Raw genomic sequence first — 12,461 nt, forward strand, 5'->3', positions numbered from 1 at the left:
AGAGAGAGGGAGAGAGAGAGGAGGTGAGAGAGAGGGAGAGAGAGAGAGGGAGGAGAGAGAGAGAGAGAGAGAGAGAGAGAGAGAGAGAGAGAGGGAGGTGAGAGAGAGAGAGAGTGAGAGAGAGAGAGAGAGAGAGGGAGGAGAGAGGGAGAGAGGGAGAGAGAGAGGAGAGAGAGAGAGGGACAGAGAGAGAGAGGGAGAGAGAGAGGGACAGAGAGAGAGAGAGGAGAGAGAGAGAGAGAGAGAGAGAGAGAGAGAGAGAGAGAGAGAGGGAGAGAGAGACAGAGAGAGAGAGAGAGAGAGAGAGAGAGAGAGAGGTGAGAGAGAGGGAGGTGAGAGAGAGGGGCAGATGAGATGGAGGGCGAGAGAGAGGGAGGTGAGAGAGAGGGAGGTGAGAGAGAGGGAGGAGAGAGAGAGGGAGGAGAGAGAGAGAGGGGAGGAGAGAGAGAGGGAGGTGAGAGAGATGGAGGTGAGAGAGAGGGAGGTGAGAGAGATGGAGGTGAGAGAGAGGGAGGTGAGAGAGAGGGAGGTGAGAGAGAGGGAGGTGAGAGAGAGGGAGGAGAGAGAGAGGGAGGTGAGAGAGAGGGGGCAGGAGAGAGAGAGGGAGGAGAGAGAGAGGGAGGTGAGAGAGAGGGAGGAGAGAGAGAGGGAGGTGAGAGAGAGGGAGGAGAGAGAGGAGGGCGAGGAGAGAGAGAGGGAGGTGAGAGAGAGGGAGGAGAGAGAGAGGGAGGTGAGGAGAGAGAGAGGGAGGTGAGAGAGAGGGGGAGGAGAGAGAGAGATGGAGGAGAGAGAGAGGGAGGTGAGAGAGAGGGAGGAGAGAGAGAGGGAGGGCGAGAGAGAGAGGGAGGTGAGAGAGAGGGGCAGATGAGAGGAGAGAGAGAGGCAGATGAGATGGAGGGCGAGAGAGAGGGGCAGATGAGAGAGCAGATGAGATGGAGGTGAGAGAGAGGGAGGTGAGAGAGAGGGAGGTGAGATGGAGGGAGGTGAGAGAGAGAGGGAGGTGAGATGGAGGGAGGTGAGAGAGAGGGAGGTGAGAGAGAGGGAGGTGAGAGAGATGGAGGTGAGAGAGAGGGAGGTGAGAGAGAGGCAGATGAGATGGAGGACGAGAGAGAGGGGCAGATGAGATGGAGGATGAGAGAGAGGGGCAGATGAGATGGAGGGATGAGAGAGAGGGGCAGATGAGATGGAGGATGAGAGAGAGGGGCAGATGAGATGGAGGGATGAGAGAGAGGGGCAGATGAGATGGAGGACGAGAGAGAGGGGCAGATGAGATGGAGGATGAGAGAGAGGGGCAGATGAGATGGAGGGATGAGAGAGAGGGGCAGATGAGATGGAGGATGAGAGAGAGGGGCAGATGAGATGGAGGGATGAGAGAGAGGGGCAGATGAGATGGAGGACGAGAGAGAGGGGCAGATGAGATGGAGGTGAGAGAGAGGCAGATGAGATGGAGGACGAGAGAGAGGGGCAGATGAGATGGAGGATGAGAGAGAGGGGCAGATGAGATGGAGGGATGAGAGAGAGGGGCAGATGAGATGGAGGATGAGAGAGAGGGGCAGATGAGATGGAGGGATGAGAGAGAGGGGCAGATGAGATGGAGGACGAGAGAGAGGGGCAGATGAGATGGAGGATGAGAGAGAGGGGCAGATGAGATGGAGGGATGAGAGAGAGGGGCAGATGAGATGGAGGACGAGAGAGAGGGGCAGATGAGATGGAGGACGAGAGAGAGGGGCAGATGAGATGGAGGGCGAGAGAGAGGGGCAGATGAGATGGAGGTGAGAGAGAGGCAGATGAGATGGAGGACGAGAGAGAGGGGCAGATGAGATGGAGGATGAGAGAGAGGGGCAGATGAGATGGAGGGATGAGAGAGAGGGGCAGATGAGATGGAGGACGAGAGAGAGGGGCAGATGAGATGGAGGGCGAGAGAGAGGGGCAGATGAGATGGAGGGCGAGAGAGAGGGGCAGATGAGATGGAGGACGAGAGAGAGGGGCAGATGAGATGGAGGGATGAGAGAGGGGCAGATGAGATGGAGGGATGAGAGAGAGGGGCAGATGAGATGGAGGGTGAGAGAGCGGGGTAGATGAGATGGAGGGCGAGAGAGCAGGACAGATGAGATGGAGGGCGAGAGAGAGGGGCAGATAAGATGGAGGGCGAGAGAGAGGGGCAGATGAGATGGAGGACGAGAGAGCGGGTTAAGTGGGCTTGTTTGTGGACCTGTCAGTGTAAGCCGGTGCCCAAGAAATATATTCCAGACAGGCATGTTAGTGGGCACCTGTGGGGGACTGGGGGGCTTGACTCTGGCTTGGCTGTGTTGTTGTTGTTGTTGTGATAAAGGGGGCTCTTATGGGCCAGGTGGGAGACAGAGTGGGAGGTTTCTCTGGCTGCTGACACCTAATGGATAGGGCTCAATAAGAGGGTGATGTCTGGGGGAGGGAGTCTTGGCTGGGCTGCTGACACCTAATGGATAGGGCTCAATAAGAGGGTGATGTCCGGGAGAGGGAGTCTTGTCTGGGCTGCTGACACCTAATGGATAGGGCTCAATAAGAGGGTCTGGGGGAGGGAGTCTTGGCTGGGCTGCTGACACCTAATGGATAGGGCTCAATAAGAGGGTGATGTCCGGGAGAGGGAGTCTTGGCTGGGCTGCTGACACCTAATGGATAGGGCTCAATAAGAGGGTCCGGGGGAGGGAGTCTTGGCTGGGCTGCTGACACATGAGCTGAGGTTCAGTATGACAGAATGGCGTGCAGCGTTGAATTCAACGGGAAACAGTACTGTACTGAACGACCAGTTGAAAAACTTGATTATGGTGGCACAAGAGGGCAATTACCATATGGCGTGGCTGGACGAGTTTTGCAATTTCAGACAGTCACACCCACATGGATCAGGCCACACCCATATTGCTCAGGCCACACCCACCAAACAGGAGCACATGTACCACAAAGGCTGTTGAAGAACGGTGAACACCATTTTTGGGGGAAACGTCACGCAATGTAGCCAACTGAACCTACCCATAAAGGATGAGACACCAAACACCATGTCTACTCTTGACTGGGAGGTTGGACTGTGTTGTTGTGATGGAGGGAGGGGTCTATCAGACCAGGTGGGGGACTAGGACTGGGAGGTTGGACTGTGTTGTTGTGATGGACTGGGAGGGGTCTATCAGACCAGGTGGGGGGGACTGGGAGGTTGGACTGTGTTGTTGTGATGGAGGGAGGGAGGGGTCTATCAGGGAGGTTGGAGGTTGGACTGTGTTGTTGTGATGGAGGGAGGGAGGGGGTTGGACTCTATCAGACCAGGTGGGGGGACTAGGACTGGGAGGTTGGACTGTGTTGTTGTGATGGAGGGAGGGAGGGGTCTATCAGACCAGGTGGGGGACTAGGACTGGGAGGTTGGACTGTGTTGTTGTGATGGAGGGGTCTATCAGACCAGGTGGGGGACTAGGACTGGGAGGTTGGACTGTGTTGTTGTGATGGAGGGGTCTATCAGACCAGGTGGGGGACTAGGGGGAGGTTGGACTGTGTTGTTGTGATGGAGGGAGGGAGGGGTCTATCAGACCAGGTGGGGGGACTAGGACTGGGAGGTTGGACTGTGTTGTTGTGATGGAGGGAGGGGTCTATCAGACCAGGTGGGGGGACTAGGACTGGGAGGTTGGACTGTGTTGTTGTGATGGAGGGAGGGAGGGGTCTATCAGACCAGGTGGGGGACAAGGACTGGGAGGTTGGACTGTGTTGTTGTGATGGAGGGAGGGGTCTATCAGACCAGGTGGGGGGACTAGGACTGGGAGGTTGGACTGTGTTGTTGTGATGGAGGGAGGGAGGGGTCTATCAGACCAGGTGGGGGACAAGGACTGGGAGGTTTGTTGTTGGGGTATAATCATTATTCTACACCGTAGCTAACTGCCTCGCAACGGAAAACAATTTGCAGCAAATTAAGGCACTTCCCTGTTTGGTTCGTAATGAAAACACCCTGATGGTGCTCTAACATCCTGTCTGAACACTCAGCCAATGGCACCAGACAGACAATTGGGCAAGTTGTGTGTACATATGAATCAATGTGGGCCAGACAGGACCCTCTGTCTGTGAAGCTCCAGTGACAACAGACGATTCAGCGATAAAGGTCCTCTGATGTTACAGAGGACCCTGACACCACTTAGGCTTTACAAAAGTAGCACAATTATTGGCAAAAGAGCTGATCCGATTGGTCAAAAGACCAATTAGTTCAGAAAAATAAATATCAGAATTAGGCTGCCTGTGTAAACACACCCTTGAAAAAGGTACAACTCAACTTGGCTTTAATTAAGCTTGTAGTGAAGTGTATAGTTACCAGGGAACACAGCCCTGCTTTCACACCCTTCAACATCTGCCAAATAACAACTGCTTTAAATACATGAGAATATAGCATGTTAGTCTAAATAGCAAGGATCTTAAATGGCTGTATAGTGTAGTGGCTTCTGATAGAGCATTAACAGTAGGGATCACCCAGGCTCCAGTTACACAGCTATGTGAGTTATCAGGCTGGTAGTCAGGTAGAAACAATATCATCTACTTCTCCTCTCCCAGCATCTCCATCTCCCTGTTTCCCATTCCCTTCCCTTCATCCCATACTGTCACCGCTCTCCCTCCCACCCTTTCCCCACAGCCTCCCTCCCTCCCTCCCTTCTCTCTCTCTCTCTCTCTCCCTCCCACTCCCCCTTCATCCCTACCTTCTCCTAACCCCCTCCCACCCTTCCCCCACAGCCTCCCTCCCAACATCCCTTCTCCCCAGCCTCCCTCTCTTCTCTCTCTCTCTCTCTCTCCCAGCCTCCCTCCCTTCTCTCTCTCTCACCCCTCCCTCCATCCCTACCTTCTCCTCTCCTCTCCCACCCTTCCCCCACAGCCTCCCTCCCAACATCCCTTCTCCCCAGCCTCCCTCCCTTCTCTCTCTCTCTCTCTCTCCCCCTCCCTCCATCCCTACCTTCTCCTCACCCCTCCCCTCCCCCCCAGCCTCCCTCCCTTCTCCTCTCCCACCCTTCCCCCACAGCCTCCCTCCCAACATCCCTTCTCCCCAGCCTCTCCCTCTCCATCCCTCCATCCCTACCTTCTCCTCTCCCCCTCCCACCCTTCCCCCACAGCCTCCCTCCCAACATCCCTTCTCCCTAGCTCCTCTCTCTCCCTCTCCCCTCTCTCTCTCTCTCTCTCCCTCTCTCCCTCCCTCCCTCCCTCCCTCCCTCCATCCCTACCTTCTCCTCTCCCCTCCCTCTGATCCTCCCTCCCAGCTCAGACAGTTATGTCCTGGAGACATGATGCCAGGGGACTCAGACACTTGACAGATGTCCTCACAGAAAGACAGCCACTGGTCCAAAATTCCTCTTCGTCCCATCACAAAAACAAAAGACGTGGAACATGAGTACAAGTCGATCTAGTGACGGCAGAACATAGTTACACACAGTTTCACCTCAAAAATCCTTCACCGTCAACTAGTGCATTAGTAGGAAACCTCTTCCTTTTCCCCCTGTTGAAAGCCCTAACAGAGAGCTGGAAAGTTTAGCTAACCTCTTCATAAACCCCCGGCTTGTCTAAATATTATCCTCTCTAGCCTCTGAGGACTTGTGACAGGGTTTTTTTTTCTTCTCATTGTGGGACTGCTGGGATATGAATGGAGTTCAGTGGAAAAACTTGAAAACGCAGGTCATTGACAAGAACACAGGGAGTTAGTCTCTCTCTCGTGTCTTCCTGTCACAGTGTCATTGGTCATACCCAGAGAGAAGGAAAGACACACCACTTCTCAATGGGGGGGGGGGGGGGGGGGGGGGCTTGTTAAGCTGTTAAGGAGCCTTTTGGACCTAGACTTGGTGCTCCGGTACTGCTTGCTGTGTGGTAGCAGAGAGAACAGTCTATGACTAGACTTGGTGCTCCGATACTGCTTGCTGTGTGGTAGCAGAGAGAACAGTCTATGACTAGACTTGGTGCTCCGGTACTGCTTGCTGTGTGGTAGCAGAGAGAACAGTCTATGACTAGACTTGGAGCTCCGGTGCCGCTAGCCGTGCGGTAGCAGAGAGAACAGTCTAGACTTGGCGCTCCGATACTGCTTGCTGTGTGGTAGCAGAGAGAACAGTCTATGACTAGACTTGGAGCTCCGGTACCGCTTGCCGTGCAGTAGCAGAGAGAACAGTCTATGACTAGACTTGGCGCTCCGGTACTGCTTGCTGTGTGGTAGCAGAGAGAACAGTCTATGACTAGACTTGGCGCTCCGGTACCGCTTGCTGTGCGGTAGCAGAGAGAACAGTCTATGACTAGACTTGGTGCTCCGGTACTGCTTGCTGTGTGGTAGCAGAGAGAACAGTCTATGACTAGACTTGGTGCTCCGGTACTGCTTGCTGTGTGGTAGCAGAGAGAACAGTCTATGACTAGACTTGGTGCTCCGGTACTGCTTGCTGTGTGGTAGCAGAGAGAACAGTCTATGACTAGACTTGGTGCTCCGGTACTGCTTGCCGTGCGGTAGCAGAGAGAACAGTCTATGACTTGGGAGACTGGAGTCTGACCATTTTTTGCGGGGCCTTCCTCTTTATGCATCTATGTGGAAGCAGCAGCACTCTCCATGGTCCATGTCAAACTTCCCCTCGGGGACAATAGTGTATCACACCATAGAGGATTGAGGTAATCTAGGTGGAGATTGTCCCATGCGCTAAAAACCAATAGGTACCAGCTACCATACTTTCTTTGAACTTGTTGTCCAGTTGTTTAAATCACTTGATGACAACATTTAAATAGTGTTTATGAATATGCAAGCAGTATGTTGTATGTCTAATACACCCTGAACATCCATGGACAGATACGTTCCATCCCCTCAGTGTTTCCCCCTCGTTGCTTACTGAGTTGCAGGCGCCGGCGCGCTCCACCTTGCTGAGGCCTGACACGTCAGTCTTGAACACGTTCATCTTCTCCACCAGTGTAGTGAGGGCCGTCTCTGTCGCCTCACCCACCTTCTCATACACTCCTTTGACCTGGGACAGGAGAGAGGATAGGTAAGTCGAAAGCTTTGAAACACACCGTCATTCAGAAAGACAGAGACATAAGAACAAACACCATTGTAAATACAACCCATATTTATGTTTATTTATTTTTCCCTTTTGTACTTAAACTATTTGCACATAATACGACATTTGTAATGTCTATTATTTTGTAACTTTTGTGAGTGTAATGTTTACTGTTCATTTTTATTGTTTATTATATAGTTAACTTGCTTTGGCAATGTTAAAATATGTTTAAAGCCCTTAAATTGAATTGAGAGAGGGAATTATGATGCGAGAAGTCCACTGGGTTTTCATAGGGCATATCTCTGCCCACACCATCTGCCTGTCCACCCAGCTGAACCACACCACGATGTAAAAGTAACGTCCTCTCACTGTCAACTGCGTTTATTTTCAGCAAACTTAACATGTGTAAATATTTGTATGAACATAAGATTCAACAACTGAGACATAAACTGAACAGGTTCCACAGACATGTGTCTAACAGAAATTGAATAATGTGCCATAATGGGACAAATGAAAAGTAACAGTCAGTGTCTGGTGTGGCCACCAGCTGCATTAAGTTCTGCAGTGCATCTCCTCCTCTTGGACTGCACCAGATTTGCCAGTTCTTGCTGTGAGATGTTACCTCACTCTTCCACCAAGGCACCTGCAAGTTCCCGGACATTTCTGGGGGGAATGGCCCTAGCCCTCACCCTCCGATCCAACAGGTCCCATACGTGCTCAATGGGAATGAGATCCAGGCTCTTCGCTGGCCATGGTAGAACACTGACATTCCTGTCTTGCAGGAAATCACACACAAAACGAGCAGTATAGCTGGTGGCATTGTCATGCTGGAGGGTCATGTCAGGAAGAGCCTGCATGAAGGGTACCACATGAGGGAGGTACCACATGTCTTCCCTGTAACGCACAGCGTTGAGATTGCCTGCAATGACAACAAGCTCAGTCCAATGATTATGTGACACGCCGCCCCAGACCATGATGGACTCTCTACCTCCAAATGAATCCCGCTCCAGAATTACAGGTCTTCGGGGTGTAACGCTCATTCCTTCAACGATAAACGCAAATCCGACCATCACCCCTGGGGAGGCAAAACTGCAACTCGTCAATGAAGAGCACTTTTTGCCAGTCCTGTCTGGTCCAGTGACGGTGGGTTTGTGCCCATAGGCGACGTTGTTGCTGGTGATGTCTGGTGAGGACCTGTCTTACAACGGGCCTACAAGCCCCCAGTCCAGCCTCCCTCAGCCTATTGCGGACAGTCTGAGCACTGATGGAGGGATTGTGTATTCCTGGTGTAACTCGGGAAGTTGTTGTTGTCATCCTGTACCTGTCTCGCAGGTGTGATGTTCATATGCACCGATCATGTGCAGGTGTTGTTATACGTGGTCTGCCACTGTGAGGACAATCAGCTGTCTGTCCTGTCTACCTGTAGCTCTGTCTTAGGCGTCTCACAGTACGAACATTGCAATTTATTGCCCTGGCCACATCTGCAGTCCTCATGCCTCCTTGCAGCATGCCTAAGGCACGTTTACGCAGATGAGCAGGGACCCTGGGCATCCTTCTTTTGGTGTTTTTCAAAGTCAGTAGAAGGGCCTCTTTAGTGTCCTAAGTCTTCATAACTGTGACCTTAATTGCCTACCGTCTGTAAGCTGTTAGTGTCTTAACGACCGTTCCACAGGTGCATGTTCATTAATTGTTTATGGTTCATTGAACAAGCATGGGAAACAGTGGTTTAAACCTTTTACAATGAAGATCTGTGAAGTTATTTGGATTTTTACCAACTATCTTTGAAAGACAAGAGTTCTGAAAAAGGGACGTTTCTTTTTTTTGCTGAGTTTATAAAACCCCCAGGCTCCTCCACCTCCGACATCAGGGTCCACCACTCTCCCTCTCCACAGAGCTGCTCTTTCTCCATAATGTCTAGTTGGGAAAGCCAGGGTTTCATTCTACTGCTTAACTGTCACAAAATGGCATTACATACAAATTCCGTTATACTAGGAATCTTCTCAGCGTTTGAGTTTCTTCCAATTAGACCATGCCATATCTTCAGCTTCCCTTTACACGCAGCATGGTTACCATAGCACCATGGTGATGACAGAGAGGTGAGAAAACAGAATCACACATCAGAGTAAAATTGGATTGGCAATTGTAGAAGACTCCCGTGTGTGTGCGTGTGTGTGTGTGTGTGTGCGTGCCTTGGTCATGATTCATGCATTCAGGGCAATGTAATAGGTGGTTTGTATACATAGCTAAGTTCATGAAGACATTTGCCAGCTTGTCTTACTGGCACAAAGACCCGTCTCTAAGAGACGAGTCTGATTTGCTTAGCAACCACACTCATTTGTTAGTCCAACTCCACATTGATGACGACATCAGTCAAACCTAGGAGAAAGGAGGAACAACAGATGTGCAGCCATGTCTCAGTGTGTGTGTGTGTGTGTGTGTGTGTGTGTGTGTGTGTGTGTGTGTGTGTGTGTGTCTGTGTCTGTGTCTGTGTCTGTGTGTGTGTGTGTGTGTGCACGTAAATAGGGGATGCTTATATTTGTCCTGTTTCACTCATCTATAACTGTGTAATCTGTACAATTGTGTATTGGAAATGTGTTTCATTTGCATATCCCACTCCCCCTGAGACACCCTCAGAGAGTGGGGACACGACAAGGGTCACCATATCCCAACTCCCCCTGAGACACCCTCAGAGAGTGGGGACACGACAAGGGTCACCATATCCCAACTCCCCCTGAGACACCCTCAGAGAGTGGGGACACGACAAGGGTCACCATATCCCAACTCCCCCTGAGACCCTCAGAGAGTGGGGCCACCCTGAGACACCCCCAGAGAGTGGGGTCACCATATCCCAACTCCCCCTGAGACCCTCAGAGACTGGGGCCACGACAAGGGTCACCATATCCCAACTCCCAATGAGACACCCTCAGAGAGTGGGGCCACGACCAGGGTCACCATATCCCACTCCCCCTGAGACACCCTCAGAGAGTGGGGACACGACAAGGGTCACCATATCCCAACTCCCCCTGAGACCCTCAGAGAGTGGGGCCACCCTGAGACACCCCCAGAGAGTGGGGTCACCATATCCCAACTCCCCCTGAGACACCCTCAGAGAGTGGGGCCACGACCAGGGTCACCATATCCCACTCCCCCTGAGACACCCTCAGAGAGTGGGGACACGACAAGGGTCACCATATCCCATATCAGAGAGTGGGGACCAACTATCCCCTCCCCTGAGACACCCTCAGAGAGTGGGGACACGACAAGGGTCACCATATCCCAACTCCCCCTGAGACACCCTCAGAGAGTGGGGACACGACAAGGGTCACCATATCCCAACTCCCCCTGAGACCCTCAGAGAGTGGGGCCACCCTGAGACACCCCCAGAGAGTGGGGTCACCATATCCCAACTCCCCCTGAGACCCTCAGAGACTGGGGCCACGACAAGGGTCACCATATCCCAACTCCCCCTGAGACACCCTCAGAGAGTGGGGCCACGACCAGGGTCACCATATCCCACTCCCCCTGAGACACCCTCAGAGAGTGGGGACACGACAAGGGTCACCATATCCCAACTCCCCCTGAGACCCTCAAAGAGTGGGGCCACCCTGAGACACCCCCAGAGAGTGGGGTCACCATATCCCAACTCCCCCTGAGACACCCTCAGAGACTGGGGCCACGACAAGGGTCACCATATCCCAACTCCCCCTGAGACACCCTCAGAGAGTGGGGCCACGACCAGGGTCACCATATCCCAACTCCCCCTGAGACACCCTCAGAGAGTGGGGACACGACAAGGGTCACCATATCCCAACTCCCCCTGAGACCCTCAGAGAGTGGGGCCACCCTGAGACACCCCCAGAGAGTGGGGTCACCATATCCCAACTCCCCCTGAGACACCCTCAGAGAGTGGGGCCACGACCAGGGTCACCATATCCCACTCCCCCTGAGACACCCTCAGAGAGTGGGGCCACGACAAGGGTCACCATATCCCAACTCCCCCTGAGACACCCTCAGAGAGTGGGGCCACGACCAGGGTCACCATATCCCAACTCCCCCTGAGACACCCTCAGAGAGTGGGGCCACGACCAGGGTCACCATATCCCAACTCCCCCTGAGACACCCTCAGAGAGTGGGGTCACATATCCCAACTCCCCCTGAGACCCTCAAGGGTCACCATATCCCAACTCCCCCTGAGACACCCTCAGAGAGTGGGGCCACGACAAGGGTCACCATATCCCAACTCCCCCTGAGACACCCTCAGAGAGTGGGGCCACGACCAGGGTCACCATATCCCAATTCCCGCTGAGACACCCTCAGAGAGTGGGGCCACCCTGAGACACCCTCAGAGAGTGGGGTCACCATATCCCAACTTCCCCCTGAGACACCCTCAGAGAGTGGGGCCACCATCACCATCCCAACTCCCCCTGAGACACCCTCAGAGAGTGGGGCCACGACATCATCCCAACTCCCCCTTAGACACCCTCAGAGAGTGGGGCCACGACCAGGGTCACCATATCCCAACTCCCCCTGAGACACCCTCAGAGAGTGGGGCCACGACAAGGGTCACCATATCCTAACTGCCCCTGAGACACCCTCAGAGAGTGGGGCCACCATATCCCAACTCCCCCTGAGACACCCTCAGTGAGTGGGGCCACCCTGAGACACCCTCAGAGAGTGGGGCCACCATATCCCAACTCCCCCTGAGACACCCTCAGAGAGTGGGGCCACGACAATGGTCACCATATCCCATCCCCCTGAGACACCCTCAGAGAGTGGGGCCACGACCAGGGTCACCATATCCCACTCCCCTGAGACACCCTCAGAGAGTGGGGCCACCACCAACTCCCAACTCCCCCTGAGACCCTCAGAGAGTGGGGCCACCCTGAGCCACCCCCAGAGAGTGGGGTCACCATATCCCAACTCCCCCTGAGACACCCTCAGAGAGTGGGACCACCATATCCCAACTCCCCCTGAGACACCCTCAGAGAGTGGGGCCACCATATCCCAACTCCCCTTGAGACACCCTCAGAGAGTGGGGCCACGACCAGAGTCACCATATCCCAACTCCCCCTGAGACACCCTCAGAGAGCGGGGCCACCACCCTGACACCCCCAGAGAGTGGGGTCACCATATCTCAACTCCCCCTGAGACCCTCAGAGACTGGGGCCACGACAAGGGTCACCATATCCCACTCCCCCTGAGACACCCTCAGAGAGTGGGGACACGACAAGGGTCACCATATCCCAACTCCCCCTGAGACCCTCAAAGAGTGGGGCCACCCTGAGACACCCCCAGAGAGTGGGGTCACCATATCCCAACTCCCCCTGAGACACCCTCAGAGAGTGGGGCCACGACCAGGGTCACCATATCCCACTCCCCCTGAGACACCCTCAGAGACTGGGGCCACGACCAGGGTCACCATATCCCAACTCCCCCTGAGACCCTCAG

The 12,461-nt window shown here is 53.8% G+C and overlaps 1 protein-coding gene across 1 annotated transcript in view; it reads right to left on the reverse strand.

The window, feature by feature from the left end:
* LOC139417966 (sarcoplasmic/endoplasmic reticulum calcium ATPase 1-like) overlaps nucleotides 1–12,461 on the reverse strand; it is a 103,434-nt gene that overhangs the window by 11,760 nt on the left and 79,213 nt on the right. Inside the window, exon 13 of the mRNA XM_071166995.1 lies at nucleotides 6,849–6,980. Coding sequence (XP_071023096.1) covers nucleotides 6,849–6,980 — 132 coding nt within the window. The remainder of the gene's footprint in view (nucleotides 1–6,848; nucleotides 6,981–12,461) is intronic.

The sequence above is a fragment of the Oncorhynchus clarkii genome, chromosome 10, assembly GCF_045791955.1.
Source record: "Oncorhynchus clarkii lewisi isolate Uvic-CL-2024 chromosome 10, UVic_Ocla_1.0, whole genome shotgun sequence".
Classification (NCBI taxonomy): domain Eukaryota; kingdom Metazoa; phylum Chordata; class Actinopteri; order Salmoniformes; family Salmonidae; genus Oncorhynchus; species Oncorhynchus clarkii.